The 26,589-nt window shown below is 43.9% G+C and overlaps 1 protein-coding gene and 1 long non-coding RNA gene across 9 annotated transcripts in view; one reads left to right on the forward strand and one right to left on the reverse strand.

Annotated features, from left to right (window-relative positions):
- KCNAB2 (potassium voltage-gated channel subfamily A regulatory beta subunit 2) overlaps nt 1-9,293 on the forward strand; it is a 330,950-nt gene extending 321,657 nt beyond the window's left edge. For all 8 annotated transcript variants that reach the window (XM_077458287.1, XM_077458289.1, XM_077458288.1 and 5 more), the window contains 4 exons: nt 1,281-1,375; nt 3,227-3,347; nt 3,754-3,842; nt 5,454-9,293. In XM_077458287.1, coding sequence (XP_077314413.1) covers nt 1,281-1,375; nt 3,227-3,347; nt 3,754-3,842; nt 5,454-5,543 — 395 coding nt within the window. In that variant the 3' untranslated portion in view covers nt 5,544-9,293. The remainder of the gene's footprint in view (nt 1-1,280; nt 1,376-3,226; nt 3,348-3,753; nt 3,843-5,453) is intronic.
- LOC143934562 (uncharacterized) overlaps nt 1-25,300 on the reverse strand; it is a 31,616-nt gene extending 6,316 nt beyond the window's left edge. Inside the window, exons 1-3 of the long non-coding RNA XR_013263305.1 lie at nt 24,880-25,300; nt 20,297-20,381; nt 7,171-7,252 (exon numbers count right to left, since the gene is read on the reverse strand). This is a non-coding gene — a long non-coding RNA (uncharacterized LOC143934562). The remainder of the gene's footprint in view (nt 1-7,170; nt 7,253-20,296; nt 20,382-24,879) is intronic.
- Between the last annotated feature and the right edge of the window lie 1,289 nt (nt 25,301-26,589).

Below are 26,589 nucleotides of genomic sequence, written 5' to 3' on the forward strand. Positions count from 1 at the left end.
CTGACGGGTAGATCACATCCTCATTTGCCGACACGTGCAGTGATAAGCAGGGAAGTGGCTCTGATAGTGCTAGTTGTAACGCTCTGTTCACCTGCTGACTCCTCCCCTTCTGTTCAGCCCAGGTGCTTGTATGTGACATCTCTTGGGATGGACAGGAGGGGAGGAGGGGCCGGCAGGGAACAGAGCACCACACGAGGATTGATCACGACTGCTTCCCTGCCATGCTCTGAATATGAAGGAAACCAGGACTGTTATGTGCCCCGCTTCCCCATAGTACTGCCCTCTCCTGCCCTACACTGTTTACCTCAAGTTTTACCCAGAATTAAGCATCTGTGCAGAAAAAAGCAAGCACAAGTTTCAAATTAATTAGGTACATTTTAATACTGATTTCATAACTTAATGCAATCTCTAAAAATAATTGTTACATCAACAGCTCGCTGATCATACCAACGTTCTGTGAGCTGTAGATTTTGTAGACATTATTTCAGGGGTTCCCCCGAGATCTGAAACTTTATTGGCAAGGCTTCCTCCAAGGTCAAAATTGGAAAAACCCTGGTTTAGATGTCTCCTTAGAGGTTGCACATGGGGGGGTCGGTAGCAGATGGTTGGGAAATTTTAAGTTAAAATCTAGCTTTTTGGCCTGGTTCACACCTATGCAATTTTAAGTGCATTTTCAGTTTTGCAGAAACACGCTACAGTCCATTTAACATGGTTTCCTATGGATGTAGTTCACATCTGTGCATTTTATGGAAAGGGCCAAGCACTTTCCTCGACTTTTTCCCTCCCCGACTTAGTTGGGGTAGACAGAACACTTTGGTGGGGGTGGGTCAGCCACGCCTCTCGACTTTTGACCTCTGGGGACATGGCTGGTGACCTTTGACCTTTGGAGGAGCTCCCTATTCCAATCCCTGAGTCCTAACCTTGTTTTTCAAGGGGAAACCCTAACCCTTTTTTGGTTCCATAGACTTCAATGGATCAAAAATGTGTATTGAAAAAATAGAATAGAAAGAACAATTTCCATTGTAAAGACTCTCTAACCTCTCTTTATTTTAGTAAAATAAAAAATATGTTACATTTCCTCAGTGACATCATTGAACTATGTGTCAAAGTACAACTGGCACCTTTTTCAAGAGGTATCCAATCAAAAAAAAAAAAAAAGAGCAGGTGGGGGGAAGTTCTATATATAGCGAATTAATTCTCTCTCTAAATAAGTTTTGAAAATATTGCGCCAATTTTCTAAAAGTTTTCTGTTACTGTGATTTTACTCTACACTCTTCCAGGTGTGGGAGCTATGACGTGGTCACCGCTTGCTTGTGGGATAGTTTCTGGGAAATATGACGGTGGAATTCCACCATATTCTAGAGCGTCACTCAAGGTTTGTAATGCTTTGTAAAGATTATAATAATGTAATGTAGTGCTACCCCCACAGGAGCCGCTGGTTATAGCTGCTTCTTCCCTAACAGTACAAGGACGGCCCATCAACCACAAGCTAGAGGCGTAACTAGAACCTTCAGGGCCCCCGTGCAAGAAACCATGAAAGGCCTCTCTGGCCCCTGACCAGGGCCCTTTACACCCACCTTTATTATGGTCCAGCAGCAGGGCACCTTCCTGCCATCTTGGGGTCTCCCCACAGTGGCGGAATGCCAGAACTGTGACATTTGCGACCCTGGTAGTTCCACCACTGGTGTTAGTATTTTTTTTGTTGTTTTTTTTTTATTATTATGTTTTACATATTTTTTTTTTCACCCTGTCTAAACAGACCCCTGATGTCTCACTTTTGAGACAAAGAAAGGGACTGAGGACAGATTCATCAGCCTCAGCTGCACAGAATAATTGAACAGGAGTAGCTCTGTACAGAGCTTCCTGTTCATTCATAAACTGAAGCATAGTGAACGCAGCTAACTATGCCCCAGCTATGAATAATAATAATTAAAAAAAAAATTGTTCCAGTATGGATCACTGACTCTATTCATTAAGACAAAGGAGGGGCCAGGAAATGACACATTTACCGGCTCCTTCCCTGCGCTCCATCCTTACAGATCCCTGTAGCAGCTGATGGGAGGAGGAAGCCCGGCAGCGCTGCGTGGGGGGGATTTGGGGATGCGAGGGGCGGCCAGGGAAGCACACATGAGCCCGGGGCAACAGGACAGCGATAGGGAGACGGCAGTAGCTGCATCTAGAGGAACCAATGCCCTCCATTTTCCTCCTGCAGCAACTACTGAATGTCTGTGGGAGAGAGAGTAGAAGTGGGCATTTAGCGGCTACATGGAGGGATTGGTTTCTCTACATGCCGCTGCCCTCCTATCCAGGTGTAAGGGGGGTGCATGGGGCTGGGTTACAATACCGACCCCTGTACGTATGCCCCTGCCTTCCAGTCTAGGGGGTGTCAGTGGGAGGAATTATACCTCATCATTGGAAAAAAATGTCCAATCATTGGTGGCATTGGGAGGAATTGTGCCCAAATGTTGGTGTCATTGGGAGTAATTGTACCCCATCATTGGTGTCATTGGGAGAAATTGTGCTCCAATGTTGGTGTCATTGGGAAGTATGGTGCCCCATCATTGGTGGCATTGGGAGGAATTGTGCCGCATCGTTGATGGCATTGGGAGGAATTGTGCCGCATCGTTGGTGGCATTGGGGGGGAATTGTGCCCCATTGTTGGTGGCATTGGGAGGAATTGTGCCCCATCGTTGGTGGCATTGGGAGGAATTGTGCCCCATCATTGGTGGCATTGGCAGGAATTGTGCCCCATCATTGGTGGCAGTGGGAGGAATTGTGCCCCATCATTGGTGGCATTGGGAGGAATTGTGCCCCATCATTGGTGGCATTGTGAGGAATTGTGCCCCATCGTCGGTGTCATTGGGTAATTGTGTCCCATTGCTGGTGTCATTGGGGGGGAATTGTGTCCCATTGTTGGTGTCAGTGGGGGGGAAATTATGCCCCAGGGGCCGGATAAATGTAAGCAATCTGACCCTCAGGCTGCAGTTTGGAGACCACTGCTCTAGGTTGTGAATAGGGCTCATTTACACTTAGTACATGGACATGCTGAAGGTTATTATGACAGTGAAGAATACACTGCTGGAGGGGGCTCATGGAAATAAACATTGATTCATAAGACTCATGTACCATTGACGTTTCCCAGAAGCCATTTGTCCATATATTAATAGGTTACTTTTTGGAGTTCCTGTAAATGTTGTCTAATTCCTTGCCGTGTATGATTTTACAGGGTTATCAGTGGCTAAAGGACAAGATATTGAGCGAAGAAGGACGAAGGCAGCAGGCTAAGCTGAAAGAGCTTCAGGCCATCGCAGAACGTTTGGGCTGCACGCTTCCACAGTTAGCCATTGGTGAGTCTACTTGTACAAATACCTTCTTGTTGAGCCTGGAGGTGGTTACCTGTGAATGGAGCAGACCAGACAACTTGCAGGCAAGCCACACTCTTGTGTTCGCGTGGACTGACGTGGACTGTGCAGATCTTTAATGCCAGGGACAGGATAAAAGATATGCTTTTCACCTCATACTAAGCAGAGGCACCTGATTATATTATAGTTAGATAAATTGTGGAAATGTTTTGAATTTCTGAGCCAACGCTCAGAAGATGGAACATTTTTGCCCGGTAAATATGGCTGTATCATTCCGGGGCTCAGTTCTGCTCTGTTCCATTGAAACTTCATCCATGTCGGACTCTTTTGCATCACGTTGGCTCTGAGTTGTGGTGAGCACATAACTAAAGATGGTTTGTTCTGTTTGCAGCCTGGTGTCTGAGAAATGAAGGTGTCAGTTCTGTGCTGTTAGGAGCCTCGACTGCCGACCAACTCCTGGAGAATATTGGAGCAATACAGGTTGGTCATCTACTACCAAACTATGGTGGACAATTCTTCTGGTGAATCTGCACTCTTTGTGTAGCTTTCAAACTCCAAAAGGGTCTCTGAGTATTTCCAGGTTCCCTTCCCACTAGTGCAGCGACAGCCAGGCACACAGCAACAGTCACTTTTCTGGCTCAATGAAAAAGTCTAAGGGTTGCCTTTTTTTTTGTATTTATCACTGAAAAACCTGCATTGGGAGCTGTGGGGTACTCCAGAATGCTGAACAAGTAATAGGAGGGCACTCTTCACGATGCAGCGACTTCTTAGAGTGGCCCCTTCAACAATAACGCAGGCAATGGACAGCAGTTGGATACCATAAGGAATGTTGCAGGTCAAGTCGGCCTTCGTAATAATGCACCAGGGGGGTGACAACAGCAACAGTCACCTTGGTCCTGCACTCAGGTCTGTACTCACAAGTTCTTGGGCACTTGGATGCCTCCCTCCAGTGTCAGGCAGACAATTAACCAGTAGACTTCTAGGTGAAATTATCCTTCTTCACCTCCATAGGTTCTTAGAAAGTACCACCCCAAGCTTTAGCAGAGCTGGAACCTCTTGGCAAATGTCAGCTGGGCTGCCTGGGAGGGCAGCAGCCCTTTAGGCTGGGAACCCAGCTGCCTCTGGTCCCAGACTATTTATGTGCTCTGCAACCACCAACTGGACACAACTCCCCAGGGATTGCCTGAGACCCCATAAATATTCGGGCTACTCATTTGACCTGCTCCACTCCTGTGTTCTGGGGGCCTTCCAGAAAGCAGGGAGAAGCAATCAAGTCTGCAACCTGTGAGACCCTGATCAGACCAAAGTAATCAGCAATTGCTCCACTGGTTACAGAGGAGCTCAAAAAAGAGCTACATTTACCCGACAACCTAACACCTAACTAGGAAATTGCTACATCAGTTTTTATGAGGATCTGTAATGCAGGAAGTTTTAGGAAGCCAACACGAAGTTTCATCTATACACATATCATTGATAGAAGTAGTGGAAATTTGCTTCCGGTCTTGAAACCTTTTAAAAGGCCCATTCTCACTAAACGGTGGTACCTTAAAGGTGAAATTTTCCTTTCCAATAAAGGTTCCCATGACTTTACATGTCCCTAGTAGATTAAAAATGCTCTGCAAAAATCTCATACCTGTAGACCATGCGCTGCTTCTCCTAAACCTGTCAGAAAAACTCCTGGTGTAAGTGACTCTTCCTGTCCCGCCTAGATATGCTGTATATTGGGCGCATACACCCCCCCCCCCCCTCAGCAGTACAGGGATGGGTTCAATGTGCCGCTAGGCCTGCCCCCCCCTCCTTTACTGAGCAAGAGGCTTTGCCTACTGATATGTGGGATGTGCATATTCCAGGAGGCAACGGGAGGACAGTGCAGGTCATTCACATAGGCGAATAATGTGCATTGGGGGGGGGCAGACAATTTAATAAAAAACAAAACACTCATGTGCAGAGGACTGGTGAAGGTGAAGAGGAGGGATAATGTATTTGAAGGTAAAGGTCCGCTTTAAGGATTAGGTTTATTATATTATTGTGTTCCGTATGCTATAAATTGCATTGTTCTGACTTGGCTTTTCTTCTCTTTTGATGCCGCAGGTCCTTCCAAAACTATCGTCTTCTATTATACACGAGATCGATAGTATTTTGGGCAACAAGCCATATAGCAAAAAGGACTACCGATCCTAATGCAGGAAGGCGCATTTCTGGACTGTCCTAGTTCTGCTCCAGTTCTTCTACTTGCCTGCTTTAAGCTTTACTCAATCCAAGTGGAGTGTGGTCGTATCAAAAAAAAAGAAATAACGAAAAACACATTTCCAGATAACGCCAGAAAACTGTTCAATAAGTATTATTAATGTGAAAATACCATGCGCTTAATGTATCCAAATCTCTGCTAATTTGTTTAGCTGCACAACAAGTAGTCACATAGGGCGGGCACTGTCTGTGGAAGCCGGATACCTTTTTTTTAACGTCACTTTACGAGTATGGGCGCTCCATACCGTGGCGGCAGATGTCTTGTGATCTGATGATGCATGATAAAGTAGCCAATCAAGTAAGAGGAAAAATGACATCACAGACACCCCTCCTTATAACTCTGTAATACATGGGGTGGTGGTGCCACATCTGAAAATATACAGAAATCGTTGCTGATAGAGCGCGGACTTTTGAGGCATCACTTACAAATTGTATAGACAGATAATTAAGGTTTTTATTTTTACAGAAATGAAATCTGAACTCCAGGAATTCAGACAATTTGTAAAATATGCTGGCATGCTAGGAGTTAACTTCAAGGAGGTGCATGCCACCTCGTGGACTCATCGCTTTAATTTACATCTGACTATTTTTCAGAGCTCCGGGAGCATAGCTATCACTACACTTCCAGAGCTCTAACGGGAAAGATGCTGCTCTCTCATACAGGAGCCGCTGTGCCTGCCCATCCCTTTTGCTGTCCATTCACAGAAGCCTTTGTATTTTGTGAATGATTTTGCATAATACAAAGTGCTCTGTAATTGGACAGGAGGAAGGGAGGGGTTGGAACAGTGGATGCATTCAACGCTACAGCTGTAGTAGCTGAGACCAGAAGGTCCAACGTCAGAGCGCTGGAAGGATAGCCATAACTATGCTGCTGGTGCTCAGTAAAAAAAAATTGTAAATGAGAGAGATAAAGTCCACTAGGTGAACTGCTATGAGTTAAGTTCAACAAGGTGCATGCCACCTTGTGGATTCATCTCTTTAATTAACATCTGACAGTTTTATGGAGCTCTAGGAGCACAGCTATCCACTACACTCCCAGAGCTCTGACAGGAGAGACTCTGCTCTCTCATACAGCAGCCGCTGTGCCCGCCCCTTCCCTTTGCTGTCCATTCATAGAAGCCTTTGTATTTTGTGAATAAGTTCACATAATGCAAAGTGTTCTGTAATTGGGCATGTGGAGAGGAGGGGTGGGAACAGTGGATGCATTCAAATTTGCAGCTGCAGTAGCAGAGACCACAAGGTCCAACATCAGATTGCTGGAAGGATAGCTGTAACTATGCTGCCAGCGCTCAATAAAATAAAAATGATGAATTAAAAAGAGAAGTTCATGAGGAGGCAATGCACCTCATGTAATCCAATAGTAATTTAACACATTGTATAAAGTGTCTGGATTCCTGGAGTTCGGCTTTAAAATCATATAACATTTCATGATATAAAATAAGTGTTTATAACAATGTAGATAAAATATCACCCCAAATACCACTGACCAGATAATTCTCTGTATATGATGGTGGAACTATACATTTTATATAAATGGCATAATGCACACATATCATAATACCTGGTCTTCAGTGGAATGGGGACAACTCGATACATTTTGTAGCTAAAATTGGCTGCTTCTTCAGGAATATGTTGGAATGGATCTATGAGGAATCCACAAACAGAGAATAAGATGCCACATACATGTAAGAGAGTGAATAAAGCAATTTCCATAGATTAAATACCTCTGTTTACAAAATGTACATTCATGTTTGAATGTATATAATGCTCTCTCTTAATTTTTGTACACATAAAACCTTGAATTTTATATTTGTTGTAAGTGGCACCTCCAAATTCCGAGCGCTATTTGAAAAGATCAAAGTAAAGTCAGCTTAATAAATCCAGGCTCCCTCCCTCTGACGCACGATGATAGTACTTGAAGGATGTACTGGTAAAGGAAAAATTTAGACTATGTCAGGGTTCCATGGAAAAACTAGGGTTCTCCAGAGGTTGCTCGGGGTTCCATTTAGCAATGAGCGGTTTCTGCCTCTCAAATAAGTTCCCGTTGATCTTTTTTAGCCAATTCTTCCCAATGCCCACAAGTGTAAGGCGCATTCTTCCCCCTGACCACCATACTAATGTATCATGAGTTGTAGATATAGTATTTTTTTTTTTTTTTAGCAGGGGGTTTCCTGAGACCAGAAAGGTATTTTCCCTTCATGTTGAAAAGGTTGAGAAAGGCTGAACTATATACTTATGTAACCCTTGTGTTCTGCATTGCGGAAATCAATATTGATATCCTTCCAGCAAGATTTTTGGGGAAATGATGAGTATCCAAGATCTCTTGAGAAGACCCTCCAGTTCATTGCAGGATTGTCTTCTCACAAGGTTTTGATTATTATCATTTCCAGGATATCCCAGGAGTGTGAGGTCATCCTCGCCTTACCGTTGATATTAACAGTACATCAAATAAATAAATAAATCCATACGTGAACTTGTCAAACAGAGAAGTCCACAAAAGTGAGGGCCACGGGTGCCCAGACTCCAACTTTGATAGGAGAAACCCTGAAGACCCAACCAAGAGACCACCTTGGTGCACACACCGACCACCCACACAAAGGGCAAACGTGCCCACCAAAACCCGTGGACTCCAGTGCTGCCAGCACCAGGAGAACCAGCTCCCTCAAACTGCAGTCTGCACGATTGCATAGAATAGGTGAGAGTATATAATCTCTTTTTTATATACAGGTACATATCACAAGTACTATTCGGCAGCAATTTTTACCAAGGTTGGGTGCCTGGATATAATAAGCAGACCTTTACATTACTACAAACTTTAAGGGTTGAAGCTTTTTTATTTTTTTCCTTTTAACGCCCCCATCTTGCTACTGGATGGGATATGAATGCACCAAAGGGGGTGCCGCTACGCTATGCAAGTGACCACCGCACTTCCATTTGTTCATCTTGGTGAACTTGAGCTTAATTTGAGTATTTATTTGCATTGACTGTTTATGACAATAATCGGGGCTGTTGCTTTGGCAAAACGCTCTGGTTTTCCATGTTGCGTATTACGTACGTAGCCCTTACTCGTTCTCTTAATCTCGTAGAGGAAGAACTGGAATTTTACATATTGAAAAGTCTTTAAACTCTGCTTTAAATCTTATACCTCATTGAGGGAAACAAGTCTTGTTTAACAGCTTGATTTTTCATTTTTCCTCAATTTTCTTTTTTTTTTTTTTTTTCTTTTTTTTCTTTTTTTTTTTTGCAAGTGTCTTCAATAAGTCTTAGAAATATGTACATTTTTATTTTCTGGGTTGCTATGTTTTTATTTGATTTTTTTTTTTTTATATATATATATTTTACTATCTCTTAATCAGGGATGAGCGATTTGTCATGATGTTTCTGCTGTTGCGGCCTATGTGACAGTTTGAATCCCCTCAGCAGGACCAGTCAGTATTTTGCGTTTGGAACAAATACATTTTTTGGGGATCTTCATTTATTTCTGTTTATCTAAAGCTTTGCATATCTTTTTAGTCCTATCTTTGTCACAGAGTGAAGTTTGAACACAGAGTTCGTTTTTGGCCTACTAAGAGACGCCTGCACTAGACTGATAATTAACTATGTGCAGGCGTATTTAATGGGGCAAAAAGCACCGAACGGTAAACCCTGGCAATTAATAAAATAAAGCCCATGTAACCAACCTTACCGATATTGAATTGATTGCTATGGGTTACTGCTTGTTTGCATGTCATCATGGCTCTTTGCACGGCCTTATTTAAGAAGCACTAGGGGGGAGTCGAAGCAATTTAAAGTAATAACCGCTCATGCCAAACAAAGGCTGCCATTTTGAACTTCTTGGCACTAGTTGACATCGGTAAGACCAGTGTGCCTTAGTGGTGACACTGATTGCTAGGGAACATTGTACATGGCTGCTTAATGGCCACCAGCCGCGTGTTTGCGTGAATCACAGGTTGTAGTTTTGTAGCCCAAGGGACTGAATTCCCATACAGACCCCTAAAAGGGACTTGTACACTTAGCTTTGTACGAACACACAGCTATCACATTTTTTTTTTTTTTTTTAACATTAGATCAAGCTTTGCCTACCACGTGGTCCATGTGTAAAAGGAAATTCTGCTTTGATGTCACAGATTGGTGTACTCAGTGATTAATACAATAGTAGAAGACCTCTTTAGCCTTGTCTTGTTTGTAGCACCAATCCATATAGGGTAGGGGGGAGTCAGATTTTTTTCCTAGCAGTGTGTTTATTTCTAATCATCTTTTCTGGGAAAAGATCCAAAACGCACAATTGTGATGTACAGCACTAAAAAAAACACAAAAAAAAAAAACATTTTTTATGTTGCGCATCATCTCAAATAATTGTATGGGGGAAAGGGGTGGGTAGAACTTTAGGAAAGGCATTTTTTTTATTAAGCTGCACAATCTCTATGGTTACTGTTTAAATCTGCTTCGTCTATCGTACGGTTATAATGGGGGAGATTTGCCCTCGGTTTCTGTCCTGGTGACGCCCAAGTCAATTCTGTAAGGTAAATTGCCATCGCTAAAATCCAAATGTTCTTCATTGATCAATGGTTAACATGTTACAACACGCTACTACTGTTGTTTTACATGTTTGAACTGGAAAATCAAAACTGGAAATATAAGTAAGGGACGCAGCCAGCCCGTGTTAAATATCCTGGCATTGCTTGAAAGCCTTATTTTGGAAAATTCTTGGTCACCATTAACATGGTCATCTGGGAACATCAAAATCCTGAGCCTACTCTAAAGGTCAGATGTTCCCAGTTCTGCTCATCCATTGGTTTTCTCAAGCAGCCTTTCTCAACATTCTTACCCCAGAGGACCCCTTTAAATAGTTTCCAGGTCTCAAGGAACCCCTGGTGAGATTAGTCTGTTGGCGTTGTTTGGTGGGAAGTATGCCCTCTTTACAGTGGTGGCCAGAATGACACACTGGCATTCATACCGATGCCTCTGCCATGTTGAATTGGACCTGGAACAACTCAGGCACCATCAAATGGAAGGTCAGTTAGCCACAGCTTGAGGAACTCTAGGGTTCCCGGGAACCCTGGTTGAGAATGGCTGCTTTAAATATTTGTTAAGTACACCCCTAATCCTTCGGAAACAAACAGACTCATGAATTTCCATTACAGTCTATAAGAAGTTGTAGTGGGAGATGTATATCTTGAGGGTGGGGAACTACAGCAAGAGGCTTCAAGCCTGCACAGGCCTGTTGTGGAAGCAATGCTCATTCTTATTGAAGAGTAAAGGCGGCCAAGTAAGTCTTGTTTAAGAGTGGTTTCTAGATGTTACCAGCTTTTCACAATAGAAAACCTTTGAATGATGAGGGCTGACCCACTTCTCTACCAGCCCTAAAACAAGGTGTGTGGACTTAAAGTAGATCTTCAGCCTTATGTATAATATATGTTACCCAGATTCTCCATACACCTCCCACCCCCCCTATTTTTTTTTTTTTTTTTTTTTTTACAGTTGGGCATTATTTATTTTTTTTTAAATGGTGCCTAAGAAAGAATGACGTTTTCTTGCCTCCCGCCCCCTTGATTGTTTGTTCATGTGCTGCAGGGCTTGGAGCCTTGAGCTGTTTTTACCTTCTTTGTGCATAAATTCATGTGTGCATGCTGAGGGACTCTTGCCAGGACCTGAAGGCTGGGCAGAGCCCTTCCAGACATCTGCACATGTGCTTTAATGGGGGGGGGAATGGAGCTGGTACTCAATGGGACAGAAGTTCTGCTTTAACCAATAGGTAGGCAGCCTTCAACAGTATTTTCCAAAGTCTTTATTTGCAGAGCAATCCACAAAGGTTTCAAGGCCCACTGACCACTTATGAAGACAATAGGAGCAAAGAGCTCTTGTTGTCTGTTCTGTGGCAGGTTTGTTAGAGGGCACAGACTTGCTATATCTAGGACTCCGAGCCGTAATCTGAGATGTCACTTTCATAGAAGGTGAAAATGGCATAATTAAACACTATTATATTTGAATAGGCAGACTTTGTGCTTCTTCAAGGAAGCTTGGGACTGGCATCTAATACAAGGGCTGGCTTTTAATACTGAATAACTATTTAACAGTCTACAATGTGTTCTTGGTAGCTTTGTTTTAAGTAGATGCACACTGGCCTTTTGGGTTAAGGTTCCAAGCCCGAGGCCAATGCAATAATTATCACAGCAGAGACGCTGCCAGGATCTTGTGTAGTAGCTCATAAAAGGCTTACTACTTGCTAAAATTTCCTGAAGGATAAAAGGTTGCAGTGTAGAATCTACTAAATCAATGGAGAGCTGGCAACCCCAAAATCCTTTAGAAGTCTTTCTTTATGGCATGACAGCGACTTAAAAAGCAAGCTAATTTGTTTCGGTACCTATGCAGGAATAGGTGGAGCCAGGAACTGGTATGTATAAGGGAACAGGGAAACCTTGGTTTATGTTGTCCATAGCAATGGCCCCATTTAGATCCAGGCTTTGCCCATCATTGCCCCATTTAGATCCAGGCTTTGCCCATCATTGCCCCATTTAGATCCAGGCTTTGCCCATCATTGCCCCATTTAGATCCAGGCTTTGCCCATCATTACCCTGTTTATATCCAGGCTTTGCCCATCATTGCCCCGTTTATATCCAGGCTTTGCCCATCATTGCCCCATTTAGATCCAGGCTTTGCCCATCATTACCCTGTTTATATCCAGGCTTTGCCCATCATTGCCCCATTTAGATCCAGGCTTTGCCAAAAATTGCCCTGTTTATATCCAGACTTTGCCCATCATGGTGGTCATATCCCCATGGCACATACCACAGCACAGGACTTGTATAGCATCCTGTGGCTAATGCACTTGTTACACCACATACCAAGGTGATTGCCGTGAAGCAAGCATTACAGGCTGGCCCTGGTGTTATGAGCCCTGTTATAGTTCCCAAAAGGGTAACTGATCCAGAAGCAGATAGTCAGCCATAAAGTGATAAGTGGTTATTCCAAGAAAGAAGGAAAAGTTAAAGAAAATGTTTTTCCCAACAGGAGAAGTCAGTGGCGTCACTAGGGTTGGTCCCCCCCCCCCCCCCCTAGACTCTCTCCTGTTTAGCCTGCCACAGTGCCCTGTAGGGTGCTGGGCAGGCTAGTTTTGGCCCGGAACTCCAAACCAGGCCCTCCTGGGTACGGTCCGCACCCCCATAGCGACGCCACTGGGAGAAGGGGTCCATCTAAGGATACTAGCAAAACACTGGAGCCCCCCAGACTATTCAGGGATATAAGGGTATAGGGGGGAGGGTTGGCCGTTCCAAGCAAGTATCAGTGCCTGGTCACTTAAAGGTAGCATATATAACCCATGGTCTATGAATGTACTCCGGTGTCCTGTACTGTACAATTAGTTTTGGGTGCTGCAGCAAGGGTTAACAAGAACCTGCCACTTAAAATTAGTGTCCAATATCTCCAAACACGTTTGCTCAGCTAAACTGTCATTATGCCAAGATTAAAAAAAACAAAACAAAAAAAAAAAAAAACTTTCGTCCTAGACCTCTGCTTGTCCAGGGGCACTCGGCCTCCTAAATCAGCATCTTGCTTCTAGCAAGGTTGAAATGCATGATTTTTATTAATTTCACGGTCACGATGCTGCGTAATTAATGCAGCTTCCATGTTTTATGCCGGATAATAATTAAGACAACAAAAAAAAGAGTATATAATCTGCCTCTGAAGCGTAAGGAGAGCATCGCTGCCATTCTAAAAAGGTTTGCCCGTAGCGCCATGCCTTCTGGTATCTACATTGACATAGTCATGAAGAACCGCTCCCCAGCACCAAGGGGGTTAAATGGACATGAAATGTCTTATTGCATTATAGCCCGCCCATGGTCTTTATTCACCAGGTATCATGATATGACCCCTGTGTTGAAATGTGCTTTGCCATCAGGATGGGCACAAATGATTAAGGGACTCCTCTTCCGCTCCGCCACCAGCTCTAGAAAGTGTTTGCAGCTGGTTAGGAATATGTTGAGTTTTTTTTTTTTTCAGTTTTCTTTAGCATGGCAAAGTTTTTCTCTCAAGCTCTTGTACTGCTAAAATTCTGCAGTTTGAGCTCTAGTTTATTGCAGCCTAGTGGAAAAGTTACATGGCTTGTAACTTGGGTACTCCTACATATGTGGCGAGTTTAAAGGGGGGGGGGGGGGGGGTTCAAATAAAAGAAATAAAGCTGAAGTCCAGGAATTTTATCCACTTTGGAAAATGTTCTGGATTACTAGGGTTTAAGTCCAATCAAGGTGCATGCCACCTCGTGGACTTATCCCTTCAATTTACACGGTGCAGCGGGAGCATAGGTCTCGCTATGCTTCCAGGGCTTCAATACTGGAACTTCTGGTCTCAGCTAAAGCAGCTGCAGAATCGCATGCAGCTACTGTGCCCGGCCCTTCTTCCCTCCTGACCAATCACAGAGCGCTTTGTGTTAAGTTTGAACTCATTCACAAAATACAAAGGCTCCTGTGAATGGGCAAGCAGAGATGCTGTATGTAAGAAGGTCAGAGCTCTGGGAGTGTAGTGATACAAACTTCAACATTTCTCTTGCTACAATTATATTTTTAACCATTTATCGGTTTACGGTTATCTTTTTTATTTTTACAATAGGCTTTTACTTTTTTTTTTTATATACACGATTTGTATACAATCCACTTAGCATTTGCTGTGATCTGTATGATCCAATGAAGTGATGGAAAGTTGCAGAACTTGTGGCTTTGCTTACTAAGTGCTCTTTTATCACATATCTGCTTGTCTTGCTTTCAGTTTATATTATTATTAAACTCATTGCTACAATATGATGGACTGGCAGAGGTGGTGATCTTGTGTGTAATAGAAAAGGGAACTACTTCCATTTATTTTTATGGGGATGAAACTTCTGTTTTGCAGATACACTAGATTACCAAAAGTATTGGGACACCTACCTGTACACACACATGAATTTTAATGGCATCCCAGTCTTAGTCCATAGGGTTCAATATTGAGTTGGCCCACCCTTTGCAGCTATAACAGCTTCAACTCTTCTGGGAAGGCCGTCCACAAGGTTTAGGAGTGTGTATGGGAATGTTTGTCCATTTGTCAAACATTCATTTGTGAGGTCAGGCACTGATGGACGAGAAGGCCTGCCTTGCAGTCTCTGCTCTAATTCATCCCAAAGGTGTTCTATCAGTTTGAGGTCAGGACTCTGTGCAGGCCATTCAAGTTCCTGCACCCAAAACTCACTCATCCATGTCTTTATGGACCTTGCTTTGTGCACTGGTCCAAATCATTTGTTGGTGGAGGGGGGATTATGGTGTGTGGGGGGGGGGGGGGATTATGGTATGGGGGTGTTTTTCAGGGGGTTGGGCTTGGCCCCTTAGTTCCAGTGAAGGGAACTCTTAAGGCATCAGCATACCAAGACATTTTGGACAATTTCATGCTCCCAAATTTGTGGGAACAGTTTGGGGACGGCCCCTTCCTGTTCCAACATGACTGAGCACCAGTGTACAAAGCAAGGTCCATAAAGACATGGAAGAGTTAGTTTGGGCTGGAGGAACTTGACTGGCCAGCACAGAGTCCTGGCCTCAACCTGATAGAAATCCTTTGGGATGAATTAGATTGGAGACTGTAAGCCAGGCCTTCCCATCCAACATCAGTGCCTGACTTCACAAATGCTCTTCTGGTTGAAAGGTCAAACATTCCCATAGACACATTCCTAAACCTTGTGGACGGCCTTCCCAGAAGAGTTGAAGCTGTTATAGCTGCAAAGGGCCAACTTAATATTGAACCCTACAGACCAAGACTGGGATGCCATTAAAGTTCATGTGCATGTCCGAAGGCAGGCGTCACAATACTTTTGGTAATATAGTGTATATTCTCAAGCTGGTCTTAAAGCTGAACTCAACTCCTTTGTAGAAAGTGCAGCCACACTATGGGTTAAGTCCAGGGAGGTGAATTACATCTCCTGAACTTATCTCTATAGTTTTTATATGACAGGTTCATGGTTCTGCCGGGAGTATACACTGACACTCGGGGCTGTGATAGAGGAGAGAGGCACACAGAACATCTATTCCCACTCTTCCCCTCTGCTGCCCCTTCAGAGAAGCCCTTGTATTTTGCGAATGAACTCACATAATACAAAGGCTTCTGTGATTGGGCAGGAGGAAGCGATTGGCAAGCATAGCAGCTGCAGTAACTCTAATGCTGAAGATGCCTATACCTGAAGCATCCCAGTCAGCCTCCTGGAAGTACAGCAATAGCCGCCTTCCTGAAATGCAATAAAACTTCCAGACGTAAATAGAGATAATCCCAGGATATGTCATGCAGCTCCTTGGACTTAAGTCATAGCGTGCCTTCACTTTTTGCAAAGGAGTTGAATTCCTGGATTTCAGCTTTAAGAGTCTTGGGACAGATTTCTCGGCGAGTCCAAGTCTAGTTTGGCTGGTTCTATTATCACCTGATAGACTCTTCGTATATAGCAGTGAAGACGTTTCTTGGAGTAGCGACAGTAAAGCTGGCCATGCATGGCTTACATTTTGGCTGAATTGGCCTGAAATTTGGGCCTTGGGTGGCCCTGTTGGCACAGCTCGGCTTAAAAAAAATAAACAGCCAGATGGAAAATTGTTGGTGAAACAGAGACCTGTATCCAATCAAATGGAGTCACTGTTTGGATATTCAGAGAGTTGCAGGTCTGTCTGAATACGACCAGCAGTGCAGATTCTTAAGTAGTGTGGATGGAGGACCGCTTTAGATTTATTTTTCTTGTACATCCTGTGGGCTGAAACAGAGAAATCTATGACTGTATGGACAGCTTTTTGACTCCACAGAAGCAAAGCTGTATTTGCAAAATCAGACCCTTTACCTTTAGTCTCTCCCTCCCCCCCCCCCCCCCACCCCAATAAGCCCTTCTATAAATGAGGTCTCATATAGGGAATATAGTAACAATTAATCTGCCTTAACCTGTTAGTTGCTATTGCAGTGCAGGCTGCTGATAGTATCCAAGGCAAACATTGATGAATGCCTGCAGTCTGTAAAAAGGCAGGAAAGACAACTTTGGATGAAGCCAGTGAATGTAAAATACAGCGTGAATTTGCACCCTTGATCATTTTCATATTTAATAAATTGTTTCGTTAAAATAGGTGCCAAGCTGGCCCAAACAAACTACTGTACTAACAGGTGCACTTGTTAGGCCTCCGGTATATACAGCGCTGTGTTCTGGCAGAGGGATGAACACTTCCCGTCTGACTCCTGGTTCAAAATCGTTTAGGAAGAGCACTGCTTAGCCATTCACAGGAAGCTTTGTATTCTATGATCGGCTTAGAGGAAGCTAATCATAGAATATAAAGCTTCCTGTGAATCGGTGAATGACATCACAATCCCTGCCGAAGCCAGTCAGAGGGATTGGCTTTGGCAGTGAATTGTGATGTCACCCCCTTCCCCCAAAAGGAAGCTTTGTATTTACTTATAAAATGCAAAGCTTCCCATGAATGACTGAGCGGCGCTCAGCCCCACTTGATTTTGTTCTGGTAGTGGGACTGCTTTTTGTGTTTTAAAGCTTATTTTGGCCCCAGCAACATTATCTCCATCATTAGATCTCTGTACTTCTCAATGCAATGCATGGCTGGTGGGAGGGGCCACCAAGATAAGTCGAGGGTGGACATCATCTTAAACGTCATGTCATATGATATTCCTGTATGATGATGTATATAGAGTATTGTTGGGTCTTCCCATGGCATCGGTCAGATTGCATTACAGCATTTTAGTGCATTTACCTCACTGTTATCTGACTGTCACAATCACTGATTAATTATATGGAACGTACAGCAAACGCACCCAAAATGCAATAAGTCACAATGATGAAAGACATCACCAGCGGGCACATATCCTACACACTGCAGCAAGTGACAGCCCCTCGTATATATAGCCTGTGTAGTCCAGCTCTAGGGCCATGTCACCCTAGCAGTCGTGTCGCTGGTGGGGTAAGTCACCGGTTATAGATAAGAGCGCTCTCACCTGATCTTGCCACGCAGCTGTCTTGCTAGCAGTAATTCTGCAGAATCTCTCTGACCAATAAGGGAGCACCAATGGAGAGACACTTGCTAGTCCTGCCAGCGAGGGGTGGATAGTACAGCAGTAGAGGACTGTTTTTGTATTGGATCCGCTAGTACGACATGCCCCTAGGCTTTGTATAATTCATCCACAGGTAAGTTAAAGCCTAGGCCCACATTTAATGTCCCTTTAAATAGTTTGTCCGAGCCAAGCTGGCCCAAACAAACTATTTACTGGACTAACAAGTGCCTTGTGTGGTGCCTCAGCTATATACAGCGCTGTGTTCCGGCAGTGGGATGAGAACTTCCTGTCCCACTGCTGGAACAAAATAGTTGGGCTAAGCGCTACTTAACCATTCACAGGAAGCTTTGTATTCAATTATTACAAAGCGTCTTCTGGCTGGGGCAAAGATTGTGACATGATCTGCCCACCCCCAGAGGAAGATTTGTATTCTTTGCATACAAGGCTTCCTTTGATTGGCTGAGGGCAGTGCTCATGACCGTATCCGGCCGCCCCAGAGGAAGCTTTGCATACAAGGCTTCCTTTAATTGGCTAAGGCAGAGATCGTGACATAATCCATTTGCCCACCCCAGAGGAAGCTATGTATTTGAATACAAGGCTTCCTCTGATTGGTTGGGGCATTGACTGACAGCCACTCACCTCAGAGGAAGCGTTGCATTCTTCATATGAATACAAGGCTTCCTCTGGCTGGGGCAGAGATTGCGACGTCATCTGCCCACCCCAGAGGAAGCTTTGTATTCCTGCATAGAATCAAAAGCTTCCTGTGAATGGCTGAGCAGCACTCGGTTTTGAGGCTGTTTTGTTCAGGGAGTGAGATGGGAAGTTCACATCCCTCTGCTGAAACAGCGCTGTATGGAGACCACATATATTTAACAAAAATACCCAGCAAGCACACCTGTTGGTGCAGTAAATCGTGTTTTTTTGGGCCAGCTTGGCCCGAACAAACTAGATAAAAGCGGAAGTAAAACCATCCTGAAAAAATGGCACATGCCGGAAATGTAACACTCCCATTGGTTGTGCTCTCAACCAAACTGTCAAAACATCCAATTGCTAGTGTCATAACTGATCACATGTGCAGCATCATGGCAGTTGTAGATTAAACAGAGGCCAAGATGGCAGCTTCCTTGGCTGAAAACAATAGGAGGGTTTACTTACAAAGGGACATTAAACATAGAGTTAGGCTTTAAAGCAAGGCCCTCCAGCTGTTGCAAAACTACAAGTCCCATCAGACATTGCAAGGCTGACAGTTACAAGCATAACTCCCACAGGCAGAGGCATGATGGGACTTGTAGTTTCGCAACAGCTGGATGGCCACCAGCTTGAGAACCCTGCTTTAAAGCAAGGGGTCTCCAACTGGAGGCCCTCCAGATGTTCCAAAACTATAAGTCCCATCATGCTTCTGCCTGTGGGAGTCATGCTTGCAATGCCTTATGGCAGTGGTCATCAACCCTGTCCTCAGGGCCCACTAACCAGGTAAGGGCCAGGTTTGCAAGATAACTGAAATACATTACCGGTGATATATGAGGTAATACATAAAACCTGCCCTGTTAGTGGGCTCCGAGGACGGGGTTGAGGACCGCTGCCTTATGGGACTTGTGGTATCTCAATAGCTGGAAGGCCACCAGCTCGAGACCCTTGCTTTGAAGAAACTCAGTAAGGAGACCGAATAACCTGCATTGTGCAAGTTGCCTTTACACTTGTTCAGTATCCTAAAGTCCAAAGGAAGTTCATAACATTGCAACTGAGATCTCAGAATACACAATACGTTCAGATCTGGAATGAACTAAAAAAAAAAAAAATTGTATGTTCTCTTAATATTTATATATTGCAACACAAGGGAAAGAATGCATTATGATGCACCTAAAAGAGCGCTGAACCTGCATGCCGGTGTCGCCGCTGAAGTGTGAACAGACCCGCCAGCGGGGTGAAGGGTCAGCCTGCTGATTGCTAAACTAGCTCCACCCCCATGTCACATTCTCCGCATACATGCGTTCCCCTGGAGGGCGCTATAAGCGGAATAATGAGCATCCAGTCCAAGCCGGCATCTTCATCTAATTAATAAAAAATCCATTCCTCACCAATGTTTTATCGCTTCCTCTTTATCTTCCTCCAGTACCCACTTTGTGAACTATTTTCACTCCATTTAAAGCTGCATTTTCTGTTTCACATTTCAATTTGGCAACTCTTTTGTATGTGCTTATCATATAATCTATAGATATATATATATTTTTTTTTTCTTTATAAATCACAATTGGAGTGCTCTTGCTGGCCGAACCCCACTTGGCCACATTTTGTCTTTTTAATAAGAGTCAATCAAATGGCGAGAGTCGGCGCCGCTCCGGTCCTCGCACTGAATCGATGGGCCCGTCGCCAGGTTACCGCTTTAATTTTTGCATTCAGGACATCGAAGGTGGTGGATTGAATCGGACTGCCTGAATCACGTGAAGTCCATGTGTAAATAAACGCTGATTTTTTTTTCTTTTTTTTATATTTCTGTACATATCTTGGTTGAACTGAGCTGCATTACATTACGGACTGAGATTGCAGTGTGCATTGTGCTTCTTAATGGAAGTTCAGAGATAAACAACTCATGTATTAATGGAATGACAGCAAAATATTAAATAAAATAAAAAAGAGAAACTTACATGTTTGTGCTGAATTTTGTTCTGGGATCTGGTGCTCATTGTGGGGGGTGGTAAATGCAGGAGGTCAGTAGTCTGCCCCCGAAACCTACAAAAAATATATACAAATGTGTTGCACTGTTAGAAATACATTCCAACAAAGCCAAAGTGAATAGAAAAGTCCAAAATAAAGTAACCCCTCCCAAAAATAAATAATGCACAGCGAAGTCTTTTTATAGCCACCTTTACCAGCTCCAGCGACCGCCAAACAAACCCATACCTCCCAACTTTAGAACTTGAGAATGAGGGATGATTGAGGCTGATGTAAGCATGCGGCACGCCAAAAAGTGGGTGTGGCCAGACTCTTAACAGTGGAAGGGGCTTAAGGGACATGGTTATACAAAACCAATCCCCCCCCCCCAACCACCATCCCTCTCCCCATCATTACACAGGACCCCTTCCCTCATACTAACTCCATCATTAACCACTTGATATCCGCGCTATAGCCGAATGACGGCTACAGCGCGGACCTCCTTTGCCGGGACAACGTCTATTGACGTCGTCCCGTGCACGAGCGGCCTGCGCGCCCCCTGAGGGGCGCGCGTGGCTCGCTCTGTGATCGCCGAGTCTATGAGACTCACATGATCACTGATCCGAGCAAGGGGTCAATCCCGACCCCTTACCACGTGATCAGCTGTCAGCCAATGACAGCTGATCATGTGATACAACGGAGCCGGTAATCGGCTATTTCACCGGCGGCCGTGATTGGGACATCAGTCCCGATCACGGCCAGCCCTGCCAGTGCCCACCTGCCCCCTGCCAGTGCCACCTGATTAAAAAATAAGTGCCCCCCGTCAGTGCCACCCAGCAGTGCCCACAATCTGCCTCAACAACGGTGCTGCACCCCAGTGCCACATATCCGTGCCCATCAGTGTCATCTACCAGTGCCCAGCAGTGCCACCTATCAGAGCCCACCTATCAGTGCCCATCAGTCCCATCTATCCCATCTATCAGTGGTACCTATCAGTGCCCCTTAGTGCCACTCATCCATGCCACCCTATCTGTGCCCATCGGTGCCGCCTTATCTGTGCCTATTAGTGCCGCCTTAACTATGCCTATCAGTGCCCACCAGTGCAGCCTATCAGTGCCCACCAGTGCAGCCTATCAGTGCCCACCAGTGCAGCCTATCAGTGCCCACCAGTGCAGCCTATCAGTGCCGCCTCATCAGCGCACTTCAATGAAGTAGAAAAATGACCTGTTTGCAAAATTTTATAACAAACTATTAAACATGATTTTATTTTTATTTTTTTGCATTTTTTTTGTTTGTTTAGCAAAAAATAAAACTCCGAGCTGTAATTAAATACCACCAAAAGAAAGCTCTATTTGTGGGAAAAAAAATGATAAAAATTTCATTTGGGTACAGTGTTGTATGACCGCGTAATTGTCATTCAAAGTGCATCAGCGCTGAAAGCTGAAAATTGGTCTGGGTGAGAGGGGGGTTTAAGTGCCCAGTAAGCAAGTGGTTAAACACAGAGGTCATTGTTTAGGGGGGAGAGGGCAGGGACGGTGTTATTGTTTAGAGTGGTGTGGCAGGGAGCATGGCCGTTTTTTAAGGCAGGGCAAAAGGGGCAGCTGCCCTGGGCCCTGTCATTGATGTGGGGCCCAAAGCAGCTGCCTCATACTTGGCAACTATCCCAGTTTAATTTCCCTTGTCCCTTGAGGTTTTAGTTCCGTGCTGTGTCCTGGTATCTCAGTGTGAAGTTCTGTTACTAATGCTGCCCAGCTCTGCCCTATTGTTGTGTACAGATGACTCACCTGCAGACCCTGAAAAAAAATGTTTTACTATCCCAAGTTAAAACAATAACAACGGCCGAAGATTTAATAGACGGAAAGGTGAAAAAGACTGAAGGGGCACTTTAAAGGGCCTATATACAATATTAATAAATAAAAAGTCAGCCTACTAAATCTAAAATAGTAAAATGTATTGTTTCTTCCTGTGTAATAGAGGTTCTGTTAGCTGACATGTAATCTTGTCTAACGAATTAGGCAATGACAGAAGGACGGCGGGAAAAAAAAAAAATTTCAATGAGAGGGAAGGGACGGCGGCTCTGCGCAGCGGGGTGTCAGGTTATCCGCACAGGGAAAATCTTTAGCCCCATTCATTTTTAATTAACAGTTACTAGTTTGCAGCTTATCAGCGCGATTGCTACCCGCTGAGAGTGAAGCCATTAGCACCTTTGCTTTCAGCTCTGGGAAATCTTAAATGATTATTTCCTAGGAGCCGCCATATGCACTCGAGCCGCAAAGCTCTGACAGCCATTCTGGATTTGTTTTTCTAAAAGGTTAACTCTACTTTTGAGAATTTTTTTTTTTTTTAAATGGCAAATAAAAAAAATAAAAAAAATGTACAGTAAAACCTTGGATTGCGAGCGTAATTCGCTCCAGAAATATGCTTGTAATCCAAAGCACTCGTATATCAAAGCAAATTTCCCCATTAGAAATAATGGGAACTCAAATGATTTGTCCCACAACCATTTATTTATAGGTCCTTCAGTTTATAGTCCATATAAAAAAAGATTATGGCAGGGGGTCTCAAACCGATGGCCCTCTAGATGTTGCGAAACTACAAGTCCCATCATGCCTCTGCCTGTGGGAGTCGTGCTTGTGACTGTCAGCCTTGCAATGCCTCATGGGACTTGTAGTTTGGCAACAGCTGGAGGGCCGCCAGTTTGGAGACCCCCCCCCCCCCCTGGATTATAGCAACGTGACCAGGTTGTGTAACCATAAAATGCCCATCCACAAATGGATAAATGTCCTCCACAAGGGGATTAGAAGCAAAATCCAGCAGGAGCTCCAGAGTATTAAAAAAAAAGAGGCGCCTCTAAGGGTCGGTTCAAACTGGGACGACTTGTCAGGCGACTTAGCCGCCTGACAAGTGGCGTCCCGTTCTGTACAATGTAGGGCTGCAACTAACGATTATTTTCATAATCGATTACTTGGCCGATTATTGTTTCGATTAATCGATTAATAACCTTAAAAAAAAATTTAAAAAAAAAAAAAGGTCATTTTGCTGCGATTTGCACTTTTACATATTTTTTTGGCCAATTTGTTGTTGGGCAGATTAAAAAAAACACAAATTGCCGCAAAAACGCATTATTACATTGCTTTTCTGCAGCTTCTCCATTGAAGTATATTGAACCAAAAAAAAAAATAGCACCGTTTTGTGTTAAAAAAAAAGTCCTGGTCTTTTCCAAATATGCAGCAGCTGAAAAAAAAAAATCATGGATGTGAACGTGTCTCATAGGAAACCATGTAAATGAACTGTAGTGCGTTTCTGCAAAAAGCACCAAAAAACACAGGAGGTGTGACCCAGGCCTGAGATGTTTAGTAACATAATGGGGTTAAAAAAAAAACGAAAATTAGTACAAAGAGAAAATAATCGCTACTGTAAGGGGTTAATTTTTTACTATGGGATAGTGAAAGTAATATTTACAGTAGCGATTTGCTCTTTTTGTACTATAAAGGGCTAATTTTTTTTTTTTTTTTTTAACCCCATTATGTTAGTGGCCAATTAATTGATTATGGAAATAGTAATCGATTCATTTCATAATCGATTAGTTGTTTCGTCCCTAGTACAATGGAACCGTTCTAATCGGAAAGCGACACAAGTCGCTGCAACTTAGAAAAAGGTCTGTACAACTTTGGGGGCGACTTGAGGCGACTTGCATTGACTTCTATAGAGAAGTCGTTTTGTAAGTCGCCGCGGCGGTTGTGTCCAGGTCGCCTGAGGCAGTCGCGCTGCCTCAGTGTGAACCGACACTAAGTGTAGCAATATGTTGCTAAATGTTGTACATTCATTAAATGTAACCATATTGCTACACTTAGGCTCGATTCACATCTATGCATGTTGCTTTTGAGCGTTTTTGCAGTGCTTTTTGCGGTGCTTGTTGCGTTTTTTGCCGCGATTAGCGTTTTTTTTTTTTTTTTACACTGTGGTTGCTTAGCAGATATATGCAATGAAAAAAATAAAAATAACGCAAATCATGGCAAAATCGCGGTAAAAAAGTGGTACTTGCGTTTTTGATGCAGGTCCATTGACTTCTATTACATGCAAAACGCTGCATTTTGCATGAAAAAAGTCCCAGACCCTTTCCAAAAACGCGGAGGCATAAAAATGTGTTGATGTGAACATGTTCCATAGGAACTCATGTTAAAAAATCTCCCTGCATTTCTACAAAATGCATCAAAAAACGCGTTAGTGTGAATCAAGCCTTAGAGGCGACTCTCTTCTCTTTTACACTCAGTTGTGACATGACGCTACTTCTATATCAAGACATCGCTTGTATACCAAGTCAAAAGTTATTAAAAAATTTTGCTTGTCTTGCAAAACACTCTCAAACCGAGGTTTTACATAACCTATGGTATTATAACTTATACAATTGCTACACAAAAGCTATGTCATAATTTAAAGGGTAACTCCACTTCCTTGGGGGAAAACAATAGCAAATAAAGAAAAAAAAAAAAAAAAAAGAAAAATTATAGATATATATAGCACATATAATCGTGACACTAAGCATATTGTAATTGAATGTTATTAAAAAAATTACCTTTCCTTTTCAATCTGCAGCCGCTGTCATTTTCTGAGAATGCAAAGCAATATGGCTACCTGGAGTTGTTCTGTACACAGAGTGTGTACTGACCACTCCCCAGAAACATCATTTCCTGCTTGTGTGATTGGATCACCAATTTTCACAGAAATCTGCCTAAGATACAAGTCAGGCTTCAGGCATCCCCTGCAACAAAAATGTCATGAGATACTTTCAATAGGAGTCCCATCTAAAGGGATGCAGGCCCAGCAGATTTCCTCATTACTGCCCTGCAGCTGCACACCTGACAGTTAATTATGAAACCCCTCCCATTAGACCCACTAGATTAGGGATCTGCAATTAGCGGACCTCCAGCTGTTGCAAAACTACAAATCCCATCATGCCTCTGCCTCTGGGTGTCATGCTTGTGGCTGTCAGAGTCTTGCTATGCCTCATGGGATTTGTAGTTCTGCAACAGCTGGAGGTCCGCTAATTGCATATCTCTGCACTAGATGCAGGGGTCTCAAACTGGTGGCCCTCCAGCTGTTGCAAAACTACAAGTCCCATGGGGCATTGCAAGGCTGACAGGTACAAGCATGACTCTCACAGGCAGAGGCATGATGGGACTTGCCGTTTTGCAACAGCTGGAGGGCCGCCAGTTTGAGACCCCTGCGTGACTAGAGGCACAGAGAAACCTTCATGGATTACTTCAGAGAAACAAAAAGGTAGGAATCTGCAGCAAAGGTTGTTAATAATCCTTGCAATGTACATAGATCACCCAGAGGGGAATGTCTAGGTTATGAAAAATTGACATTTCCTTACCAATCTGCAGCTGCTGTAATCTGTAAAATGCAATATGGAAAACTGGAGGCCTCCAAAAACCAAATTTTCTGCTTGGGTGAAGAACTCTGCATTCAAGATACAAGTTGGGTTGTAGGCATCTTCTGCAATAAGAATTTTTGTTGCTTTTCGTGAGATACTCCCCAAGGGTTGTTCACCTCTAGAGGGATGCAGACCCTGCAACTTTTCTCATTAGAACCCCAAAAGTTACACACAAAGAAATGTTTTGAAAGTTTAAGGATTTTTACAGTGAGTACAAAAATCCTATTTTCTCTTTGGTTCATTGACGGACACAGCATCTTCATCTTGACCTTAGGGACGTCCCCAAGCAGTGTCAAAGAAACGAGGGGTGGGAACAGCAAGAAAATAAACTCCACCCATAACAACCAGAGCTCCTCAACGGAGGAGTTGCAACCTTAAACAGCCGCCTGTAAAACCTTGCAGCCGAAGCAAACATCCGAAGATGCGCTCACATCAGCCTTGTAAAATTTAGTGAAAGTGTGAACGGACGACCAGGTCCCTGCCTTACACAGCTGGGAAACGGATGCTTGATGTCGGAAAGCCCAAGAGGCACCAATTGCCCTGGTAGAATGTGCCGTCCGTCCCCTTATGGCATAAGCCTGAACCACGATCTGTCTGATCCACAGAGAAATGGTGGCCGATGAGACCGCCAGTCCCTTCTTCGGACCAGCCACCCACACAAACAGTGAGTCTGACCCACGGAAAGGAGCCATAGCAGACAGATAGACCCGCAGAGCCCGGACCACATCCAAGGAATGCAAAGCCACCTCTTTGGGGTGTGACGGCTGAGGACATAAGGACGGAAGCACAAGGTCTTCATTTAGATGAAAGGCTGAAGCAACCTTTAGTAGAAACTAAGGCTGCGGACGC

The sequence above is a fragment of the Lithobates pipiens genome, unplaced genomic scaffold (genome assembly GCF_037356315.1).
Source record: "Lithobates pipiens isolate NorthernLeopardFrog02 unplaced genomic scaffold, aLitPip1_a1.2 Scaffold_27, whole genome shotgun sequence".
Classification (NCBI taxonomy): Eukaryota; Metazoa; Chordata; class Amphibia; order Anura; family Ranidae; genus Lithobates; species Lithobates pipiens.